Raw genomic sequence first — 19,002 nt, 5'->3', positions numbered from 1 at the left:
GAGAGGGCGCCCGTCTGAGCGCCGCACCCTGCTGGACGCACTGGTCATCGGGAGGCCCTGGCGGGGCCTGGAGGGCAGACGGTTCAGTGAGGCTGCCCGCTCGCGCCCCTGGGCCCCAGCGCGGGCCTGAGCAGGGCTCAGCAGGCTGAGGTGCAAGTCACCAGGGGAGGCCCTGCCCTCCAGCACTTCCTGTTCTCAGGCCCGCGCTGCCCCCGGCGGGCCAGGCTGGGGGTGGGGGGCGGCTCGCGTTTCTGCGGTGAGAAGGGCTGGCTGGCCAGAAGGGGTTTCTGCAGCTGCCTCTGTGTGTGCACCTCGGCTACAAGGAGCTCCTGGGCCTCAAAGAGCTGCTCAGGGATGGTTTCTCCGGGAGATGCGCACAGGCGCGCACACACACACACACACACACACACACACACACACACACCCCTGTTCTTTGCAAAAGTAATGCAGGTACTTAGAGCCTCTTCACATGCGATGCCTCTGGGAGGAGTGGGCAGCATGGGCGCCTCCCCAGCAGAGACCCCGGGTCCAGGGTCCCCGGACGGCCGAGCCTCGGCCTGACGGTGCCTGAGAGGCCTGGGACCTGACGTCCAAGACACTGGAACCAAGCCCTGGCCGGCCTCCCACGCCCGATTCACGTTTAAACCCCCTGAGCCTCAATTTCCTCCTCCTTGAAGGAGGGCTGGTGATAAAATTAAAACATGACGTGTCAGCTACAGGGGCACTGGCTTCGCCGGCCAGAGTGGAGGCTGTCAAACCCTAACAGACCTGAGAAGGTGAGGGAACGGGTCTCACTGGCGTGGACAGCGCGGCCGAGCGTGGTAGCCTCAGGGAGACCAGCCGTGGCACGAACAAGGAGCGCGTGGTGGGCACAGGCGGCCATGTGTCCCTGCAGGGCGGGCAGCAGCCCCCGGACGGACGTGCAGACACAGGCCCCTCCGCCCGCAAAGCCACACACGCGGCTGTCCCTCCAGACCAAGGCTCCCAGAGCAGGACAGAGGGGAGCTGCTGCCCGCAAACAAAGGGAGTGAGGCCCCAGGGGCCAGAAGTGGGGTTAGGCCTGGCCTGGTCCAGAGGCACAGGGTATTCACGGCCTGCGACCTGTCCAGGCTCCGTGTACGGCCATCACAGACACTGGCATCAAGCCTGGGTGCCACACCCTGCCCTGGAATGAGCTGCTGGAGTGTAGACCACAGGATGGCTGCCCTGGACAGCGGCTCTACTGAAGCCAAGCTGAACAGAGCCCGACCCTGCCACCCAGCACTGCGCTCCCGGCACAGCCCTGCCCCCAGACGAGCCCTCAGAAGTACGAGAGCGGTCAGGGCAGCTCCACTAACAACATTCTTTAACTGAAACCGCCCACAAGTCCGTCAACAGGAGAGGGATGAAGAAACCGGAGGTTTTCACACAATGGAACGTGACTTGGCCACGAGAACGAGCCACGGGAGAGGCATCTCTCAGACGCGCGGGCAGCATGGGTGGGGGCAGGGGGGCGGGGATTCACTCACTGGGAACTGGGGGGCAGGAGCCACCCTGGGAGGAGGAAACTGCAGCGGCCACAGGGGTCTGGGCGCTGTCAGTTGGTCCTGACCTGGTGCTGGTTTGCTGGTTACCTGGTCACCTGGTTACTGGCGCGTGTTGTAAACACCCGCTTACCATCTGTGTGCATTTCCATATGAACGTTCCAACTCAACAGAAACGTGCATTTTAAAAAGGCGGGAAAGTGGGGAATTACAAGTGTCGGTAAAGCTAAAATTGTATTGGCTTTTACCAGCACTGATAATATTTGCCCTTGATCTAACTGACCCTCCTCATACAACACACAGAGGAGACCCAGGCAGGCGGGGCGGCGGGTGAATCCATCAGCCGTGAAGATGAAAACTCTTTCCTACCTTTCGTCACCCAGGCACTGGGAAGAGGTGCGGGTATACACGGAATATAGTCTTACCTGGATGTTGGAAAGGGTTGAATTGTGTTCCCCAAAATGGGATGTTTAAGTCCTAACCCTGGGGACCTGTGACTGTGGCCTTATGTGGAAATAGGGACTTGGCAGGTGGGGTTCATTAAGAAAAGGTCATAGTGGATCAGGCTGGCCCTGAGTCCAGTGACTGGTGTCCTTATAAGAAGAGGGAATTTGGACACAGACCCGCAGGAGAGACCATGCGACAACAGAGGCAGAAAAGGGAGTGAGTGACCTGGCCACAAGCCACAGAACGCCAAGGATCGACAGCCACGCCCAGAAGCCGGAAGAGGCAGGAAGGACCCTCCAGAAGCCTTCGGGGAGGCGGTCCTGCGACACTGTGGTTTCTGCCTCTGGCCTCCGGGACTGAGGAAGAAGAGCTTCCTGACTCTCTAAGCTGCCCGGGTAGTGATGCTTCCCGACGGCAGCCTGGGACACTCACACGGTGTGGACGCACAGGGTTAGAGCTCAGCTGTTGTTATAAATTAAGGAACCAGAAACGAACCCACACGTTAACGACATCAAAGACGATGATGACCACTGCGCTGAGATCTGAGTAGGGACAGTGCAGTGGTCACTCCAGCCACATCTACTGCTGGCCAGTGCCCTTGGGTGCCCTCGGGCACTCTGAGCCTCAGTCTCCTTGTCCACAAGGTCTGTGGGGTAACAGTGGCCTCCCTCTCTGGGTCCGTGAGGCACTGTGTCTGGCATGGCGCCCTTTCCTGCACCCACGACCTCGGTCCCATCTGCCTCCAGGCTGTGGGGGTGGTGCCTTCTTTGGGGGCGCCTTCCACTGTCGCCCCAGCTCCTCAGCCCTGCCTGACAAGTGCTCAGTGAGCCAGACTCGACCCATTTCAGACTCACTGAGCCTGGCCCGTGGGGTTTTTCTCTTCTTCTGCTTTGCAAGTGATGCCGGGTCTGTGGAACACCAGCGACCGGCTCGTCTGTACTGGAGGTGTCGTCTTGCTGTTGGAGCTATTTTCCCCTCAAAGCTACCACGGGGGCAGGTGTGCTTTCCTTCCCTCCCTGCGTCTGAACACGCTTTGGATCCCAAAACACACATGGCACAGAGGGCGCTGTAGCTCCGGATTCCAAACGCTCAGTAGGCGGCCCGGCTGTTTTGGTGAAAACGGACCGTTAAAGCAGCCTCGCCAGGCCGCGGGGAGCGACGGGTCGCCTGCTGGCAAGTGACCTGAGCAGAAGCGCGGCTGCAGCTCCGTTTCCAGCCTGCATTCAGCTGCTGTGCCCTAAATAGCCACTGCTCAAGCGCACCAAATAGTCATCATCCCTCGAATGTCTGCAAGTCACAACTGCAAACTCCAGCACACCAGCCAATCAAAGAGCAAGGGCTGACTCGGGGAGGCGACTGCAGTGGCTCCGGGAGCCCCACCGGTGCTGAGTTCACCGTCTTCCTTACTGGAGATACAGAGGTCCCATAGGGCAGGGGCCCGAAGCCTCCTGTAATCCAGCCTCATGCAGCGTAAGGCAACCAAGGCCCAGAGAGGGGAGGGAGTGTTGCAAGGTCACACAGCAAGGATACTCTCTACGGCTAGGCCTCACCTTCTAGGTGCCTCCACGTGCACCTGCTCCCTGCCTGGACCCCCACCCCCCACCCCGCACGGCCCCGCAGGCCACTGGCACCTAGGTTGGAAGGCTTCACTCTCTCAGCCCCGACCACGTCCGTCACTGTGCCCAGGGGGTCTTCCTCTCCCAAGTGTCTCTAAGAGCCACGCTCATCCCCCATCCTCACGCCTCCTCAGGCGCAGACGCCAGCACCTCCCATCCGACACCCGATTAGCCCTCCCACCCTCCCCGTATAACGTGGCTGACTGACACTCCTGGAAAAAATCCCAACATCCAGGCCCAGATGCCCTGCAGAGTCTGACCGCTGCCCCTCTCCAGCTGCCTGGACCCGTCTCCCCTCGAGTTCTGTGCTCAAACACAGAACTGTCCCACAGAACTTCCTGTGACGCTGGGCGTGTCCAACACGGCACCACCAGTTATGTGCAGCCCCTGACGCCTCAGGTGTGGCTGGTGTGACGAGAGACTAGGTTGTAACTTCATCTCACTTAAATGAACCTCAGTATAAACAGCCCCGTGATGTACTCTGCACAACAGCACTGGTCCTCCAGACTGTAGAAGCCGCCCGGTCCTGGACTGTGCTGCCTCCTCCAGGCTGTCCTCCTGAGCGTCACACCTGTGCTCAGGCCTCAGCTGGAGGTCACTTCTGAGAAACTTCCAGCTGCCTCCCAAGTGCTCACCAGCCCTCAGTCTCCCGTCTGCCGTCAGTGGCTCGTTCTCTTGTTCGTTCTGCAGACGTACGTGTGGCACCCACCGAGGACCAGGCCCTGCGCAGTGGAGCAGACACACCGCTCTCCATCCCACCCTAAGCAGCAGCAGTGCCGGGCCTGAGTCATGCCCGCATTCCCTGCACCTGGCAGGAGGCCAGGCCGGGCTCAGTGCTCGGGGGGTGACTGAACGGCGTACCTCTGCCAGCAGGTGGTCACAGCTAGTGTTACGGGCACACCTGGACGCTTCCTTTCCAAGAAGCAGGTTGAATCCTATTGCAAAGCCCGTACACTCTGGTGCATCTGCCCAGCCCCACCCCATCTTGCCAAATACCAGCTCGTCCTGCTTCCTTCTATAAACTTGGTGCCCTGTCTCCTAAACCAATCCAACAGAGTTTAGACCTCAAACCTCTTCCTACAATGCCTTTGTTGACAGATGGATAAACTGAGTCCCAGTAAGGGGGTGAATTTACTGGAGGTCACACAACAATGGCCTTGCCAGGCCTGTTGTCTCTGTGGATACACCAATGCTTCTGAACTTCAGCCACACACAATCACCTGCACCACTATTACCTAGCATGTACATTTTTCGATATTACAATTTAAATACTACACCAAAAGCACGAGCTACAACAACATAATAGTTAAATCCAACATCCTCAGAATGAGAAACTTGTGCCTCAAAGGACACCACGTATGTGATAAGGGTCTTATATCCAAAATATATAAAGAATTCTTACAATTTACTAATGGAAAGACAATGAACTAAACAACAGCAAAAGATGTGAACAGACATTTCTCCAAAGAAGATCTAAATGACCAACAAGGACATGAAAAGACACTCGACACCACTCGTCAGTAGACAACTATGAATCAGAACCTCAAGGAGACACCACGTCACACACCCACCAAGATGGCGAGGACCGAAAAGGCGGATAAAGACAAGTACTGACGAGCAGCACGTGGAGGTGGCTGGTGGGACCACACGATACGTAGCCGCCGGGGAAAAGCGTCTGCAGCTCTTCAAACAGTCACACTTAGTTATTATGTGACCCAGCAATTCCACTCCCAGGCATACAGCCGGGAGAAATGAAAACATGTCCACCCCAAAACCTGTACATGAATGTTCATACAGCGTTATTCATACAGCCAATAAGTGGAAATAACTCCAACGCCCATTAACGGATGAAAGTACAAGTAAAATGTGGCCCATCCACACTGGGGAGTGTTGTTCGGCCACAGAAAGGAAGGAAGCTCTGACACCGGCCACAACGTGGATGAACCCTGAACACATGATGCTCAGTGAGAGACGCAGACACAAAGAATCAGATAGTGTGTGATTCTGTTCACATGAAACTCCAAGCTGGCCAAGTCCACGGAGGCAGAGAGTAGCCCAGCGGCTGTCCAGGCCTGGAGGGAGGGCAGCATCGGACAGGCTTTTTCTGGAGCAACGAAAAGGCTCTAAAATTGTGGCGATGGATGCACGGTTCCGTGAATATACTGAAAGCTACTGAACTGTAGACTTTAAGTGGCTGCATTATGAAATATGTAAATTACATCTTGATAAAGGTGCTAAAAAATCTTACTTTAACACTAAAGCAAGAATACTCAGCAACTCATGGGCTAATGCCCTATTTAAATATTTTTCAATGTCTATTAAAAATATATACCCATTAAACTTTAAATGGTGGGGCTTCCCTGCTTAAGAATCCGCCTGCCAATGCAGGGGACACAGGTTCGAACCCTGGCCCGGGAAGATCCCACATGCCGCGGAACAACTAGGCCCGCGCACCACAACTACCGAAGCCCGCACCCTAGAGCCCGTGAGCCACAACTACTGAGCCCGCACGCGCCTAGAGCCCGCGCACAGCAACGAAGACCCAACGTAGCCAAAAATAAAAATAAATAAAATAAATAAATTTAAAAAAAAACAACTTTAAATGGTCGTGCACAAACCACGTAAATTACACTTTGCGGGCCCCCCAGGCTCTACCTCCACCTCAGGGCTGTTCCTCTCTAGACCCTCTCAGCGTACATCCTTCAAGATCTCAGAGGAAAAATACTACCACCTAATTAATTCAGAATCTTCAACTTACATAGCTCTGGGCGCATCTGGAGACGACTTACTGGACTGTGGACAATACACCACCGAGACGGGGGGGCCTGTGTGGCCGACGGGGCGACAAAGACATTGTGGTTTTCAGCTATCGTCCTGGCTTCCTGCCAGGGAGGGGTCCAGGCCCACCTGTCACCTGGCCGTCAATGCAACATCTGAGCTCGACCCCGCCTGGCACACCCTCCTCCCCACACAGTTCCATACTCACTGTTGCGACATCAAGAGGCCTGGAAGGGGCCCCTCTACTCAAGCTCCAATCTGAGAGGGCACAGAGGAGCCCACGGTGGCCAGAAAGTTCTATGAGGAGCCCCCTCCCCTCCAGAACCTTCCCCAAGGAGCCCACATGCAGCCTAGGCCTCACCTCGCCCACATCACCCCTCATGAACGTTGGGGTTCTGTCCTGTGTGAACCAGGCTGGCCGTCCGCCCTGGTCACGGATAGCTGCTCCTTCTGGGGGGGCCCATGCCCTGGAGCTTTGCCGCAGTCCCCACCCAGCCCAGCAGCCCCACATGACCTGAATGGCCTCATGGGCTTTTGGGGGTGCAACCCATGCTTTAAAAACAATGAACCGTCTCAACAGTGCAAAAAAGGCCCTGTTTGGTAAGGTAGATAGCTAGTGGGAAGCAGCCGCATAGCACAGGGAGATCAGCTCGGTGCTTTGTGATCGCCTGGAGGGGTGGGACAGGGAGGGTGGGAGGGAGGGAGACGCAAGAGGGAAGAGATATGGGAACATATGTATATGTATAACTGATTCACTTTGTTATAAAGCAGAAACTAACACACCATTGTAAAGCAATTATACCCCAATAAAGATGTTAAAAAAAAAAAAAAAAGGCCCTGTTTGAAACTAACCAAAGATGGCAAACAACTGGGCCCATGCGGGACAAGCAAGCCCCAGGACCATCAGAGTGGACATCACAGACCACAGCTGCTCATTTCCGGGGTAGTCCCTTCTCCACCAGCCCCACAGTTTTCAGGGGCCACTGAGGGATTCGTTTTGATTTTGGTAGCAGTTTCTGTTTCACCTAGAATAGGGATCGGGGTCAAATCAGCTGACCCACTAGTTTTAGAAACAGAGTTTTACGGGCACGGCTGTGCGCATTCACAGACATAGAGTCTGGCTGCTCTCGGGCGAGGAGAGCAGAGCTGAGAGGCTGAGACACAGATCACACGACCTGCGCACTCCCGACCACAGCCCCTCGCGCCTGACCCCCACCGGCCCGGCACTTACTTCATGGGTTTGAACAGTGCTTGCCCGTAGTTCTGGAAGGTCATGATGAGCTTGAGTTGTGTGCCCCCCGACTTCATGGCTGCAACAGGAGGGAAAGAATACAGGGTCACCTGCTGCCTTGGGGCAGGCCCGTGAGCTTGATGATGCACCGCTCCAGGCTCTGGGGGGACCCCCGGGTAGCGGTGGCCTGAGGCTGTGGGGTTAGGTCAGGGTATGGGTGCAAATGTGAGGGTCGTGGCGGTGGAGTGGGGAGGGTCCGGGACCAAGGCCCGGGGCAGGCAGATGTTTCAGGGTCAGGAAGCGCCAACCAGGGGCTGGAGGAGCCGTGCTGAGGAGGGTGGACGGGGCCTGGGAAAATGGGCCTACGGCAGAGGTGGCGGGAGGTTGCCACGCTGGAGGGTTGGGTGTGCGGTGGCCCCAGCTGGCGCCCTAGACGGTGTCTCCGCTTGCCCCGACCTCGGCCCCCTCTGTTGAAGGGGGCTCACCACACCCACCCAGCCTCCCCCATGCGGCTGGGGGCAGGGCTGAGACCCACTCGTCGGTGCCTCAGGGGACTCAGGTGAGCACGGGGACGCCAGCAGGGCCACTGACGTTGTGCCCTCGGCCTCGGCCAGTTCATCTGTGAAGTAGGACCAACGTCTGTCCTTAGGGGTCACGGTCAGGACGCTGGTCCAGCTGTTTTCACAGCCCCTGCCTTGATTTAAGGGTCAGAAGAAGTGAGGCCTGGCCCAAGGACGGCTCAAGTTTGGAGAATGTGACACCAGGAGCCGCTGGGTTCTCTGTTCTCCCCACCCACCCCATCGCCACGGAGAAAGGCGAGAGCGCGTCCATTTACAGGCACTGAGGGGCCAGCCCCGTGGGCACCTGCCCCACGTAAGCCTGTGCCCTGGCCTGGGTCCTCGGCCCAACTTGGGGGTGCAGCCCAGACTTCAGGCCATGACACAGGCCCCAGGATGTTCGAGAAGCAACAGCTTCCGGCCTGGACTACGCCTGACGCCGTGATTTGCTACCCTCCAGCTCACCCTTATGGGGCAGTTCTGCTTACTTGCGAGGGAAAGCACAGCACTGCCCCAGGTAGAAACCAGCTCCCGCCCTGGACTTAGACGGAACCCAGTCGGAACACACGCCTGCTGGATTCCGGGGCCGTGGCTGCCAACGGTCCAAAATGGAGAAGGCAAGCGCCGGGGGTGCAGCTGGGCCAGCAACGCACAGGTTTTGTTTTTGACCTTCAACCCGACAGCGGAGAGACACAAGGAGGACCTCAGCTATTCACCGCCTTCTCCGGGTCCCCTGGGGCGGCCTTCGTCCCTCCTCCAGGATGACTGAAGGCCCCTCTGGCCCTGGGCGTGGGCGTCCGGCTTACCGGGCATTTTCAGTTCCCTTCCTCCGGGTCAGTGGAGCCAGGCTCCGGGGACTGACGCGGAGCACGATGCGGTGGTTTCCCCGGGGAAGGAGGGGGACTGTAGCCCTTCTGGGCCCAGAGCCACCTTCCTGAGCAGCCCGCTTATTAGGCAGGGCGGCCCTCCGGCCCCCTGGGCTGCTGTCCTAGCAGGTGAGTGAGCGCCCAGGACTTCTGTCCCGTGGAGCCGCGTCTCCACTGCTCGGCACCACCCAGGGCTTTGCCCTGATCTGGATGAGCAACTGTGGGGTCTGTGCTTCAGGCCAGAGGCTGCCCGAATCCTCTCCTGCTGAGTGACTTCTTTTTAAGTAACTCCAAGTACAGAGTAGTTAATTGTGTCATTTATTCTTTGCATCCATGATTGTGCACAACAGTGATTTAATTATCAACACTATCACTGGCCCAGCCAAAGCCTCTGCAGGCCTGGCTTCAGGGTCCTGAGCCTCTTTAAAGGCAGCTAATAGCCATTGCTAAGCAGCCGGGAGGCCAGCTCTAAAGAAATCTCCGCTGGCCACATGAGTTTTGTGAGTGGATCAAGGGGTTCTGAACGGGGCGCCTTGACGGAGCTGTTCTGAGGGAAAGCATCGGGGGCCTCGCAGGACCTGTTCTCATCGCCACACCACTTCTGGGCTCACGTTCCAAGACTGAAGTGACCATCTGGGTCCAGACACAGCCCAGAGGTGGGGGCGGAGATGTGCTGACCATGGGCAAGGCTGCCCTCCCGGAGGCCTGCCCCCCGATTTGCAGGGTGGGGTCAGGAGACGGGCTGGATTTCTAGCTCTTCTTCCACTTTAAGCTCAAAAGGACGGACGGCGCTGTTGAACCCTGACTCCCAAGGCAGGTTCCCGGCTCCCATGGGGCCTCCGAGGGCTGCACCCCCCCAGGCCACAGCAGCGCCAGGGGCAGGGCCTCCAGCAGCAGACAGCTCTTGTCCAGGGACCCCGGTCTGCAGACCCACCCAGTGGCTCTGCTAAGCTAAGGGCCCAGTCAGAGGCTGCTGTCTCAGCAGCTGGGTGTCCAACAAAAACGACCAGCTGGATGTGGGGGCAGACACCCCCGGGGACGCCTGCAGCCTGGCCGGGCCAGCCCTCCCCTGCTCCCCACCCAGCAGGAGCCTGGGCCTGGACACTTGCAGCCATGCTCCCGGGGGCTCCACTGGGCTCCGGGTGAGAAGATGTCCTGCTTCCTCAGGAAGAGGGGCCTCCTCTCAAGTGTGAACTTGCTGGGAGCCCCTCCAGGCACAAAGCCGCACACAGTGGGGCTGAGCGTCCGGCGGAGGCCTTCAGCAGGCTCCAGCTTGCCCAGTGCTGGCCGCCCCACGCACAGGTAACGAGCGGGGACGCTGCCTAGCCTCTGCTCCCATCTCTTCCTCACCAACACCTTTCAACAGCCCTGGGAGGCAGGTTTCATGGGTCCACGCTCGTCTTCAAAATCTCTGGGGCAGAAGTGTTCAGGGGTTTTGAAAATTTCAGATGACAAGAGTTGCAGGTGGTGTATCCATCCCACAGATCCTGTAGCCCTGAGCGGGTCGGGGGAGAACCCCAGAATTAAATGCACTCCATGGGAACATTCACTCCAAGTGAGAAAAACAAGGGTTTAACAGTCTCTCATGTTAGGCTTTGCCTCCATGTCCGTTCATGTTGGGTCGGGTTTTGCTGTCAAATGGGTTATGATTTCAGATTTGCAAGCTGGAGATTACAGGGTCGAGGATATGACCACGTCTGTGATCCACAGGAGACGTGGGGAGGCCCACAGAAGTTAACCCATCTGCCCAGAGTCACGCTGACTCGTGACTGGGGGAGCCGGGACACACCAGGCCTGCTGTTCGCTGTGGGTGATGACACCCGGGGTCCCACCAAGTCAACCTTCCCATACTCGTCAGGCACCTGTGAATGTCAGCCTGGGCTCTGACCGGCCCACGGCCCCAAGGAACATGCTGGGTTAGGACCACCTAGGCCAGGGTAGTCCAGTGGGTGAGATCAGCTCAAACAGCCCACAGGACACAGATGGGCAGGCACTCACCCCAGGTCACCCTGCCAGGCGCAGAGCAAGCCAAAGGGGGTGGGGGTGCCCCAAGGCCAGGCCCCCGGGAGAATGAGGGAGGAGGGTGCCCAGGGCGGGCAAAGCTGCCTGTGAGCCCCCGAGGGCTGTCCTCGGCCTCCGGCGGCTCCCTGGGCTCCTGGGCTCCTGGGCTCTGCTCTCTGCACAGGGCAACGTCCAGTGAGAGCTGGGAGGCTGTCTGTCCCCTGAGGGGTATGGCGAGCCTGGCTGGCACGTGGGATCCTTGCAGCCCTGCCTCTAACCAAGACCCTGCACAAAGCCTGAGTTAATACTGTACAAGCCTGGGTGCACTGTCCATCTTCTTGAAATAAGATGCAACGTGCCCGAGCCCACTTGACAGATGGGAGACTGGGGCGGACAGCAGCCTGCAAGCATGAATGCTGCACTTCCCTAAACCCCAACTTTAAAATGCTGTTGTCATTTTTCCAAAAGGCCCACGCTCCCTGCCGCCTTCCATCATGGAAGCCTTCGCCCCATTCAAGACCTGGTCCTCCCAGGTGGAGGTCGCCGCCTCGTAATCACTCTCGACTTTATCTGTCCATCGGCATGTGCAGGTCAGGACGCAGCAGAAGCTTGTTGAGGCTGGATTCACCCCCAACTCCCACGGCCCAGAAAGGGGCCCTGGGATGCAGGAGGTGCTCAAGAGAATCCACTGAACAGATGACAAACGGTCATCGCATTGGCTGTTTCTCGAACAACCTCGTCTACTCAGGAGAGAAGGGGACACCCCGGCTGTGGCCTCTCCCTTGCAGTCCTCTTCGTCCGCACGGATTGCCTTCCAGCACAGGAGGAGGGCTGGGTGGGGCTGGGGGCCGGGAGGCACTCAGATTCCTCCTGGGCAGCAAGAAGGAGGGGAGACCACCGTCGTGTCCCGGCGAGTTCTCTCTCAGGGTGAACAACCATATGCCAGGGAGAAGGGTGCTGCCTAGCAGCTCAGCACCGGGCGGAGCACCCAGCACAGCGTCTAAAGTGCTCTGGAGACCCGGGCGCCAGCCTCACAGGCAACTCCCGGCTCCCCGGCATCAGCCCAGGTTGGCAGAGCCCCTTCAGCCTCAGGATGGCCCAGACGCCAGTAAGACAGTGTCTGGAACCCCCTGCCCCCAGCACGCGTGCTCCTGGGGCCTCCCTCCACCCTTCGCGCCTCCTGGGACTGGCCCTCCCACCCAGGGCCTCTGCCCACCCGCTCTGCCCTTGGAGCTATTAGTGACTCATCGGGACCTTCACAAACAGTTGCCTACAGGCCCGAGAACAATGGCGTCAAACCTCCACGCTCAGAAACCACTGCCGGCACACCTTCCTGGAACCAGTAACTGGATGCCCTGAAACTTCTGATTCAGCAGATCCCAAAGAACTCAGAGGCGTCTCCTCCAAACTACTCCGCGTATGGGGCTCTGCCCTGGGTAGAGCTGAGCCCTAGTCACTCCCCGCCCACACGAACCCCAGGAGCACCAGGTGGGCTCTGAGGCAGAGCCTCCCCAGACAACCAGAAGATGCCGAGCTCTCCAAGGCGTCTCCCTGCAGCTGCCGGGGGGCCTCTTCTTAACCCGCGGGGGGGACCCGTGGGGCACCCCCTGCAGCAGAACAACAGGACTGGGGGCGGCGTATTGCCCCGCCATGCTCATCTTGCAACAGCAGAAGACGGCCTCCTGCTGCCCCCAAATACTGAGAGCATCGAAGGCCTGCAGGCGCCTCCTCTGGGAAGGCTGCCAGTATAACTCGCCCGCGAGGTGAGGCTCCAGCAAGGAGAGCTGGCCGGGCAGGGAGGTCACCTACCAACACTGGTGATCTTCTGGGCGCCGAGGTCACGCAGCAGGGCCTCCACAGCTGGGTTGTGTCGAGAGTACAACTCATAGCGGTTGATGCCGATGTGGAATTTGAGCCAGTTGGGATAGGAGTCCACGGCCGTGTCCCCTGTGGGTAGGAATTCATCCTCAGGACCTTCGTGTGGCCTGCACAAATGAAGGTGACCCAGGTCAACAGGGAAAGAACAGAACAGCACGGTCTCGAGATGGATGGGGGAGTTGGCATCGATGCCAAGGTTTTCACTTTGGAGCCAAGCAAACATGGATTTACTCAGAGGTGCCTCTACTCAAACAGGGCCCTGCGACGTCCGCACTTTCTCTGTGGCCTTTGTTCCACCAGCTAATAATATATTTGAAGACCTGTAATTCTCACTTACCCTTGGGAGACGCCACAGACAGCTCTAACTAAAGCAGACCAAACCCAGACCGTCAGCGCGAAGCCCCGCCGCGTCTGGCCCAGGGTCACTGAAACACCTGACAAGCATGATGTCAGCCTGGGGTGCGAGGGGCTGCCGGCTTCCTGGGGGCAGATGAGCCCAGTCTGGCGGAAGCCTTCGCTGGGTGCTCTGCCTTGGGACAGCAATGATTCAAGAGGCTAAATTTGATTTTCAGGAAGCAGCCGTGGGTGGGGAGAGAGGAAAGTGGCACTCACTCCAGCCGAGGCCCAAATCGAGGACCTGCTGCCAACGTGGCCCATCCTTGTCTCTTGAGCCAAAGGGCCAGTCTGGGGGAGGACAGGCCCTGTTTGCCGCTGGAGGGAAAAGCGGAACTTGTCTAAGCGCTAATTCACCGGCAAGTGAGGCCTTTTCAGCCCCAAGTTCTGCCCCACAATGGACACGATGGGTTACGAGAAGCTGCCCAAGGGCCCCATCACTGACCACTGGCTCTGGGCTCTGTCTCTCCTACAAAGAGGCCCAGGCCTAGCACACGGCTCTGCCTCTCAAATTTCTGAGCGTTTCCGTGAACCTGGCCAGCAGACAAAGCTCAGAGGCCACTAAACACCTTGGTGTGTTTAGACAGAAAACACTGGGTCTGGTCCAACTGCAAAGGAGAAAGGATTTTATGAGATGTTTTGGAAACCTGGCCTTTCCCCTCTGTTGCCTGTGTAACCTTTGCAGGTACTTATTTATCGTGACCTTGCTGTTGGTTAATATTTCACCACCCAGGGCAGCAGCATCTGCTTATTTTGATCTGTGTGGCTGAGGAGGGCCTGGGGGGGAGGGGTTAAAGCAGGACAGTTTAAAGAGATGCTCCTGGGGGATGCTACTCGCCTTTTCGGAAGCTGTCACCCCCTTGCAGCCTGGGCAGGGGGAGAACCCCTTGGTTATGCCTCATGGGCGCCAGCATGCCCCTCTGCTAATGTTTTCCCAGGGACTGGTTTACCAGGCTCCTGAGGCCTCTCCAGACCTCCCCGACACGTCCAGCAGAGCGGTGCTGCCAAAAGCACCTGCAGGCAGCGGCTTCCCAAGGAAGCGCCTTCACTCACTGCCTGAGTCCCTTTGTGAGCCAGTGACCAGGGCCTTGCAGGCCAGCACTGCTTTCCTGTAAATGCAGAACTCACTCTTCCCGGCTCCTGCCTGCCATGTCTGCCTTCCAGGTCAGTGGCCACAGGAAACAGCTCCCAAAGCACCCAGCAGCCCTTCTCAGGGAGGCAGTCATTCTGGAGACAAAGGCAGTGCCCAGAGCCTGCACGCTGCCCGCCCCACAAAGCTCCCCTTCCTGGGGCCTCTGCCTTGGGGTCCACGCCCTCTGCGAGTCTCTGACCCTGAGCCTCTTTACACAGCGCCTTGGATGTGCAAGGATCTTTATTCTCAAGGGGCGCTTGGCTGCCTTGGGTGTCGGGCCTGCCAGCACCCACCTCAGCAGCTGCAGCCCCACTCACCAGTCTGGGTTCTCCGCCGCCGCCGCCGCCTTGGGGTTGAACCTGATGTCGCTGTTCACGTTGAAGAGGACATCGTCCTCCGTTAGCGGCGGAATGGCTGCCTGGTACAGTGGGTGCTGGAACAGCCTGGCCAGGAGGGAGCCGTCCCCGCTCGGGCCGGGGGGCGGCACAGGTCCACGCGTCCCGTGGCCTCTGAGCAGCGGCCGGTGACCGGGGTCTAAGGGTCGCAGGGCGCCGGGATCCTGCCCCGGCAAGGCGCCCTCGACCGGTTCGGCTGCGGGTGGCAGTTTCTCAAGCGAGTGGGACGTGAGGTTGGAGGAAGGGTCGGAGCTGAAGTCCTGCAGGATGCGCAGTGTGTGCTTGTTGGGCCAGCCCGCGTCGCCGGCGGCGGAGGCTGCTGCCGGGGGCTCCCCCGGGCGTCCGCGCGCCTGGGCCCAGCCGGGTGCCGCCGCCTCGGCCGCGGGCTGCGCGCAGGAGCAGCCGGGTTCCCCCGAGGGCTGCGCTCCGCTCCGCTCCAGCTTGGGCAGCAGATCCAGCACGATGTGCAGCGCGCAGGCCACCAGGAACGCCATCAGGATGAGCACGCGGAATCTGCGCACCAGGATCATCTTCATGGCCCGGCGGGCGAGCGGGGCCTGGAACTCCGGGCGCCCCCAGAGCGCGCTCCGCCCGTGCCCTTCTAGTCTTGGCTTGGCACGAACGCGGTGCCGCGGCGCGGATCAAGGTCCATCTGGCGTCGGCCAGCTACTCGTCCCGGGGCTGTCCCACGCGTAGGGCGCCCACCGCCAAAGCGCCCGCTCGCCGGGCCATTTCGGGGCCGCTCCCTCTCGCCTCTCCGGAGCGGCCGCGCCCTCAGCCGGCCGGGCCCAGCGGCCCTCGTCCGCGAAGCTGGGGGCGCAGCTCGGGGAGGCCCCGCGCACGTAGCGGCCCGCTTGGGTCTCCGGGGCCGCGGCCGCGCTCATCAGGCGCGCAGGGGCTGGACACTTAGGCCCATCTCGGCCAAGGCGCGGCGGCCTGGGGTGGGGGGTGGAGGCGACCGCGCGGCGCAATCCGATCCGAGGCTCGGCGAAGTCTCTTGGCGCTGCTCCGTGGGCCGCGCTAGGCGCCGAGCCGGCCGGGCGGAGAAGGGGCGGCTCCTTCGGGCAGGGCTCGGTTCTCTCACGCTGCGGCCCGCAGGCGGGGACCTGGAGGGGAATGAGGGCGCAGGGCCGCGGGGACCGAGGAGGGGGCGGGAGCGGGGGGGTGGCGCACGGAGCGTCCGGCGAAGTCCCCGGGCAGGTGCACCGGCCGTCGCCGGAGCGCAGCCCCCGCACAGCCGAGCCTCTCCCCGGGCGGTCAGATATCCGAGCGCCGCGGAGCCGCCCCCCGCGTCAGCGCCCGCAGATTGGCGGAGCCGCAGCCCCGCGAGCCCGGGCCTACGCTGCTCCCTCTGTTTTCTCCTCCCCTCGGCCGCGCCCCGCGATGCTCTGCAGCTCCCGGCCCGCTAAAGAGAGGGCGCTTTCTTCCCGCGGTTTGCCCAGAGAAGACAGGAAAGCAGACGGCGCTGATCCCGCGCTGCGGGTTCTGCCGAGAAGGGCTCCCCGGCCTGGCTGCCGCGCCCAGGACCTCGGCCCACTCGGGGCAGGCCGCCGCCAGCTGCAGCCTCTCGGCTCCTCCCCGATAAGCCGAGGACCAGAACCCAGGCCAAGTCCCTCCCCGGAGGCGCTGGGCGTCTGCGCCGCCGGATGAGCTCCCTCTGGGCGGCGACCTTATGCCCCACGCCCCCGCCTTGGGCGGGTGCCGCGCCCCAGGCTGCCGGCGAAGGGGAGGAGGAGGGGGCGTTGGGGTCGCCACCGCGGGAGACGATGAGAGGAGCGGAGCGTTGGCCCAAATCCGGAGGGGAGGCCCGCACCGGGGCGAGGCTCCTGCACGCTGGGGCCCCATCCCACCTCGAGGGGACCACGCCTGCGCCTTAACTATGGCGGTGCCGGTGCCCCAGTTAGAATTCGCTTGGCACAGAGAGGTGCCCGGTGTGTGCGGGAGGCGGCACCTCCCTCGCTTTGGGCGGGACGTGTGTGTGTGTGTGTGTGTGTGTGTGTGTGTGTGTGTATCAATTGGCCTCGCCAGATGCGCAGAATTGGCCACCTACAGCCAGGGGCGTGGTACTTCTGTGCCCACACAGCTTCTGGACCCCCAGCCCGCAATAGGGAATTTTTTTTTAATTAATTAATTTTATTTATTTATTTTTGACTGCGTTAGGTCTTTGTTGCTGCGCGCGGGCTTTCTCCAGTTACGGAGAGCGGGGGCTACTCTTCGTTGTGGTGCGCGGGCTTCTCATTGCGGTGGCTTCTTTTGTTGCCGAGTTCGGGCTCTAGGCGCACGTGCTTCAGGAGTTGTGGCTCACGGGCTTAGTTGCTCCGTGGCATGTGAAGTCTTCGCGGACCAGGGCTGGAACCCGTGTCCCCTGCATTGGCAGGCGGACTCTCAACCACTGCGCCACCAGGGAAGCCCCGCAGTAGGGAATACTAATGTGCATTTCGGCCTAAAGTCATAGTTGGGAAGGTAAGTGAACCTGGCCAAAGGAGACGTCACAAACACACCTACCACCAGGCTCACTGCCCCCTGCCCTTCAGGGGCTGAAGTTTCCAAGGACGAAGCCTCTCTGGCAGGACTGAGGGGAGCCAGTCTCTGGTGGGAGCCCTGGGGTGGGACCCCTAGTCTCCCATTGACTCACTGTACTGCCTTCTCAGGACTGCAGTTTTCTCTTGCATGGATTCAGGGTCCATCTTCCCTGAGACTCACCATTGAATCTCAGTGCCTGGCCCAGTGCCTGACATTCAGAAGGCGCCCATTAGATACTTGGGGTGAAGGAGGGGAGTCCCAGCCCAGCAAGTCAGTGAAATAGATGTTTCTGAGGCCATCTGAAGTAAGTGAAGGGCTGGGCCCTCCTGGAACTGGATCTGGAGGATGTGTTGGGGCCAGGGCTGGGGGTGGGTGGGGACGAGAGAGTGAAGGTGGACTTGACTGGAAATGGAGCATTTGGGGGCATTTTCATCCCCTGGAGATGGAGCTCCTCCCTCCCTCCCTCTCACACTGACAGCACCATTTGTGTGCAGAAGAGGTAACTTTGGACAAGGTTTACTCAGAGAGGCCAAGGAGATGCTGTGCAAACTGAGATGGAGGTTGAGAAGCACCAACCCCCATCTGGGGGAGGGGGAACCCGGCAGGAAGGAGCTTAGGTCTGTGGTCACCACGGCGTCTGCCTCGGCCTGGGGGTTCTATAGGCTCCAGCGCCCCACCCACCCACCCAGGCCTCCCATGTTCAGTGTCCGTGGGGTGGGCGGATCCCATGGACCGTGGACATTAAGAGTGGGGGCTTCACTGGGGCCCCCTGTGCACTTAGGTTACCTCTCCCCCCACCCCCATCATTCTCTTGGGACATATATTATTTGGACCCCACCCCTAGATGGCTCCAGTGCACAGTTCTTGCTTTATCTCAACTATCACCTTGGAAAATCATTGTCTCACTAGCCTCACCCCACTTCCTCTCATCCCGCCACTCTAATTATTTTCCCAGCAACGCCATCACCGTGTGAAGATACTGTACCGTCTTCTGTTCTCATTTATGGTTCGTATCCCCTAAAATGCACATGCTCCACAAAGATCAGTGCCTTGTTCACACCCGTGCCCTGCTCAGATGTGGGGCGTGTGTCAAAGAAGGGACCACAAGCCACCATCCAACTTGGGGTCAGGTGTCAACAGGCGAAGGTGACGTGAAAAAGCCTTTGAAAACAGAGCACTCACCACAGGAGGTCAGAGTATGGAAAACTCTTGGCCAGGTCTTTCTGCCTAACGGTTCCTTGTATTTTGCTCTGAGAAGTAATTTGATTTGGCCTAATGGACTCATCCAAGGAAATACACACACACACACACAGACGTGCACAGACACACACATGCACATGCACACACAGAGGCACAGCCACAGACAAATACACACACACACTCAGAGACACACACACAGGTACACACACATGCCCGCAAATGCACAGGGTCCGAGGCTCCCTTAGGCCTCTGCTGTACTGTCCCTGGGCAGAGGCCAGGACAGGTGGGTTACTCCCGGAAGGGCACCAGGAGGTTAGATGCGGCCGCATCCAAGGCTGAGGAGTAGCAGCAGTGGGAGCTTTTTCCTCCCAAAGGCTGGCGCTCCAGTAAACCAGTGTTAAATATGTCAGGTGCTGCCAGGAATTACGTAGAAAAATAAAGTTGGTACCACAGAGAGGGAAT

General features: G+C 59.5%; 1 protein-coding gene across 1 annotated transcript in view; it reads right to left on the bottom strand.

The window, feature by feature from the left end:
- The window catches only part of FAM20C (FAM20C golgi associated secretory pathway kinase), a 36,839-nt gene extending 20,453 nt beyond the window's left edge, over positions 1–16,386 (bottom strand). The window contains exons 1-3 of the mRNA XM_067705242.1: positions 14,740–16,386; positions 12,829–13,004; positions 7,596–7,674 (exon numbers count right to left, since the gene is read on the bottom strand). Coding sequence (XP_067561343.1) covers positions 7,596–7,674; positions 12,829–13,004; positions 14,740–15,353 — 869 coding nt within the window. The 5' untranslated portion in view covers positions 15,354–16,386. The remainder of the gene's footprint in view (positions 1–7,595; positions 7,675–12,828; positions 13,005–14,739) is intronic.
- Positions 16,387–19,002: the final 2,616 nt, after the last annotated feature.

Source organism: Pseudorca crassidens, chromosome 15 (genome assembly GCF_039906515.1).
Source record: "Pseudorca crassidens isolate mPseCra1 chromosome 15, mPseCra1.hap1, whole genome shotgun sequence".
NCBI lineage: Eukaryota > Metazoa > Chordata > Mammalia > Artiodactyla > Delphinidae > Pseudorca > Pseudorca crassidens.
The sequence above is the reverse complement of the archived record's forward strand: the minus strand, read 5'-3'. Positions and strand labels throughout refer to the sequence as shown.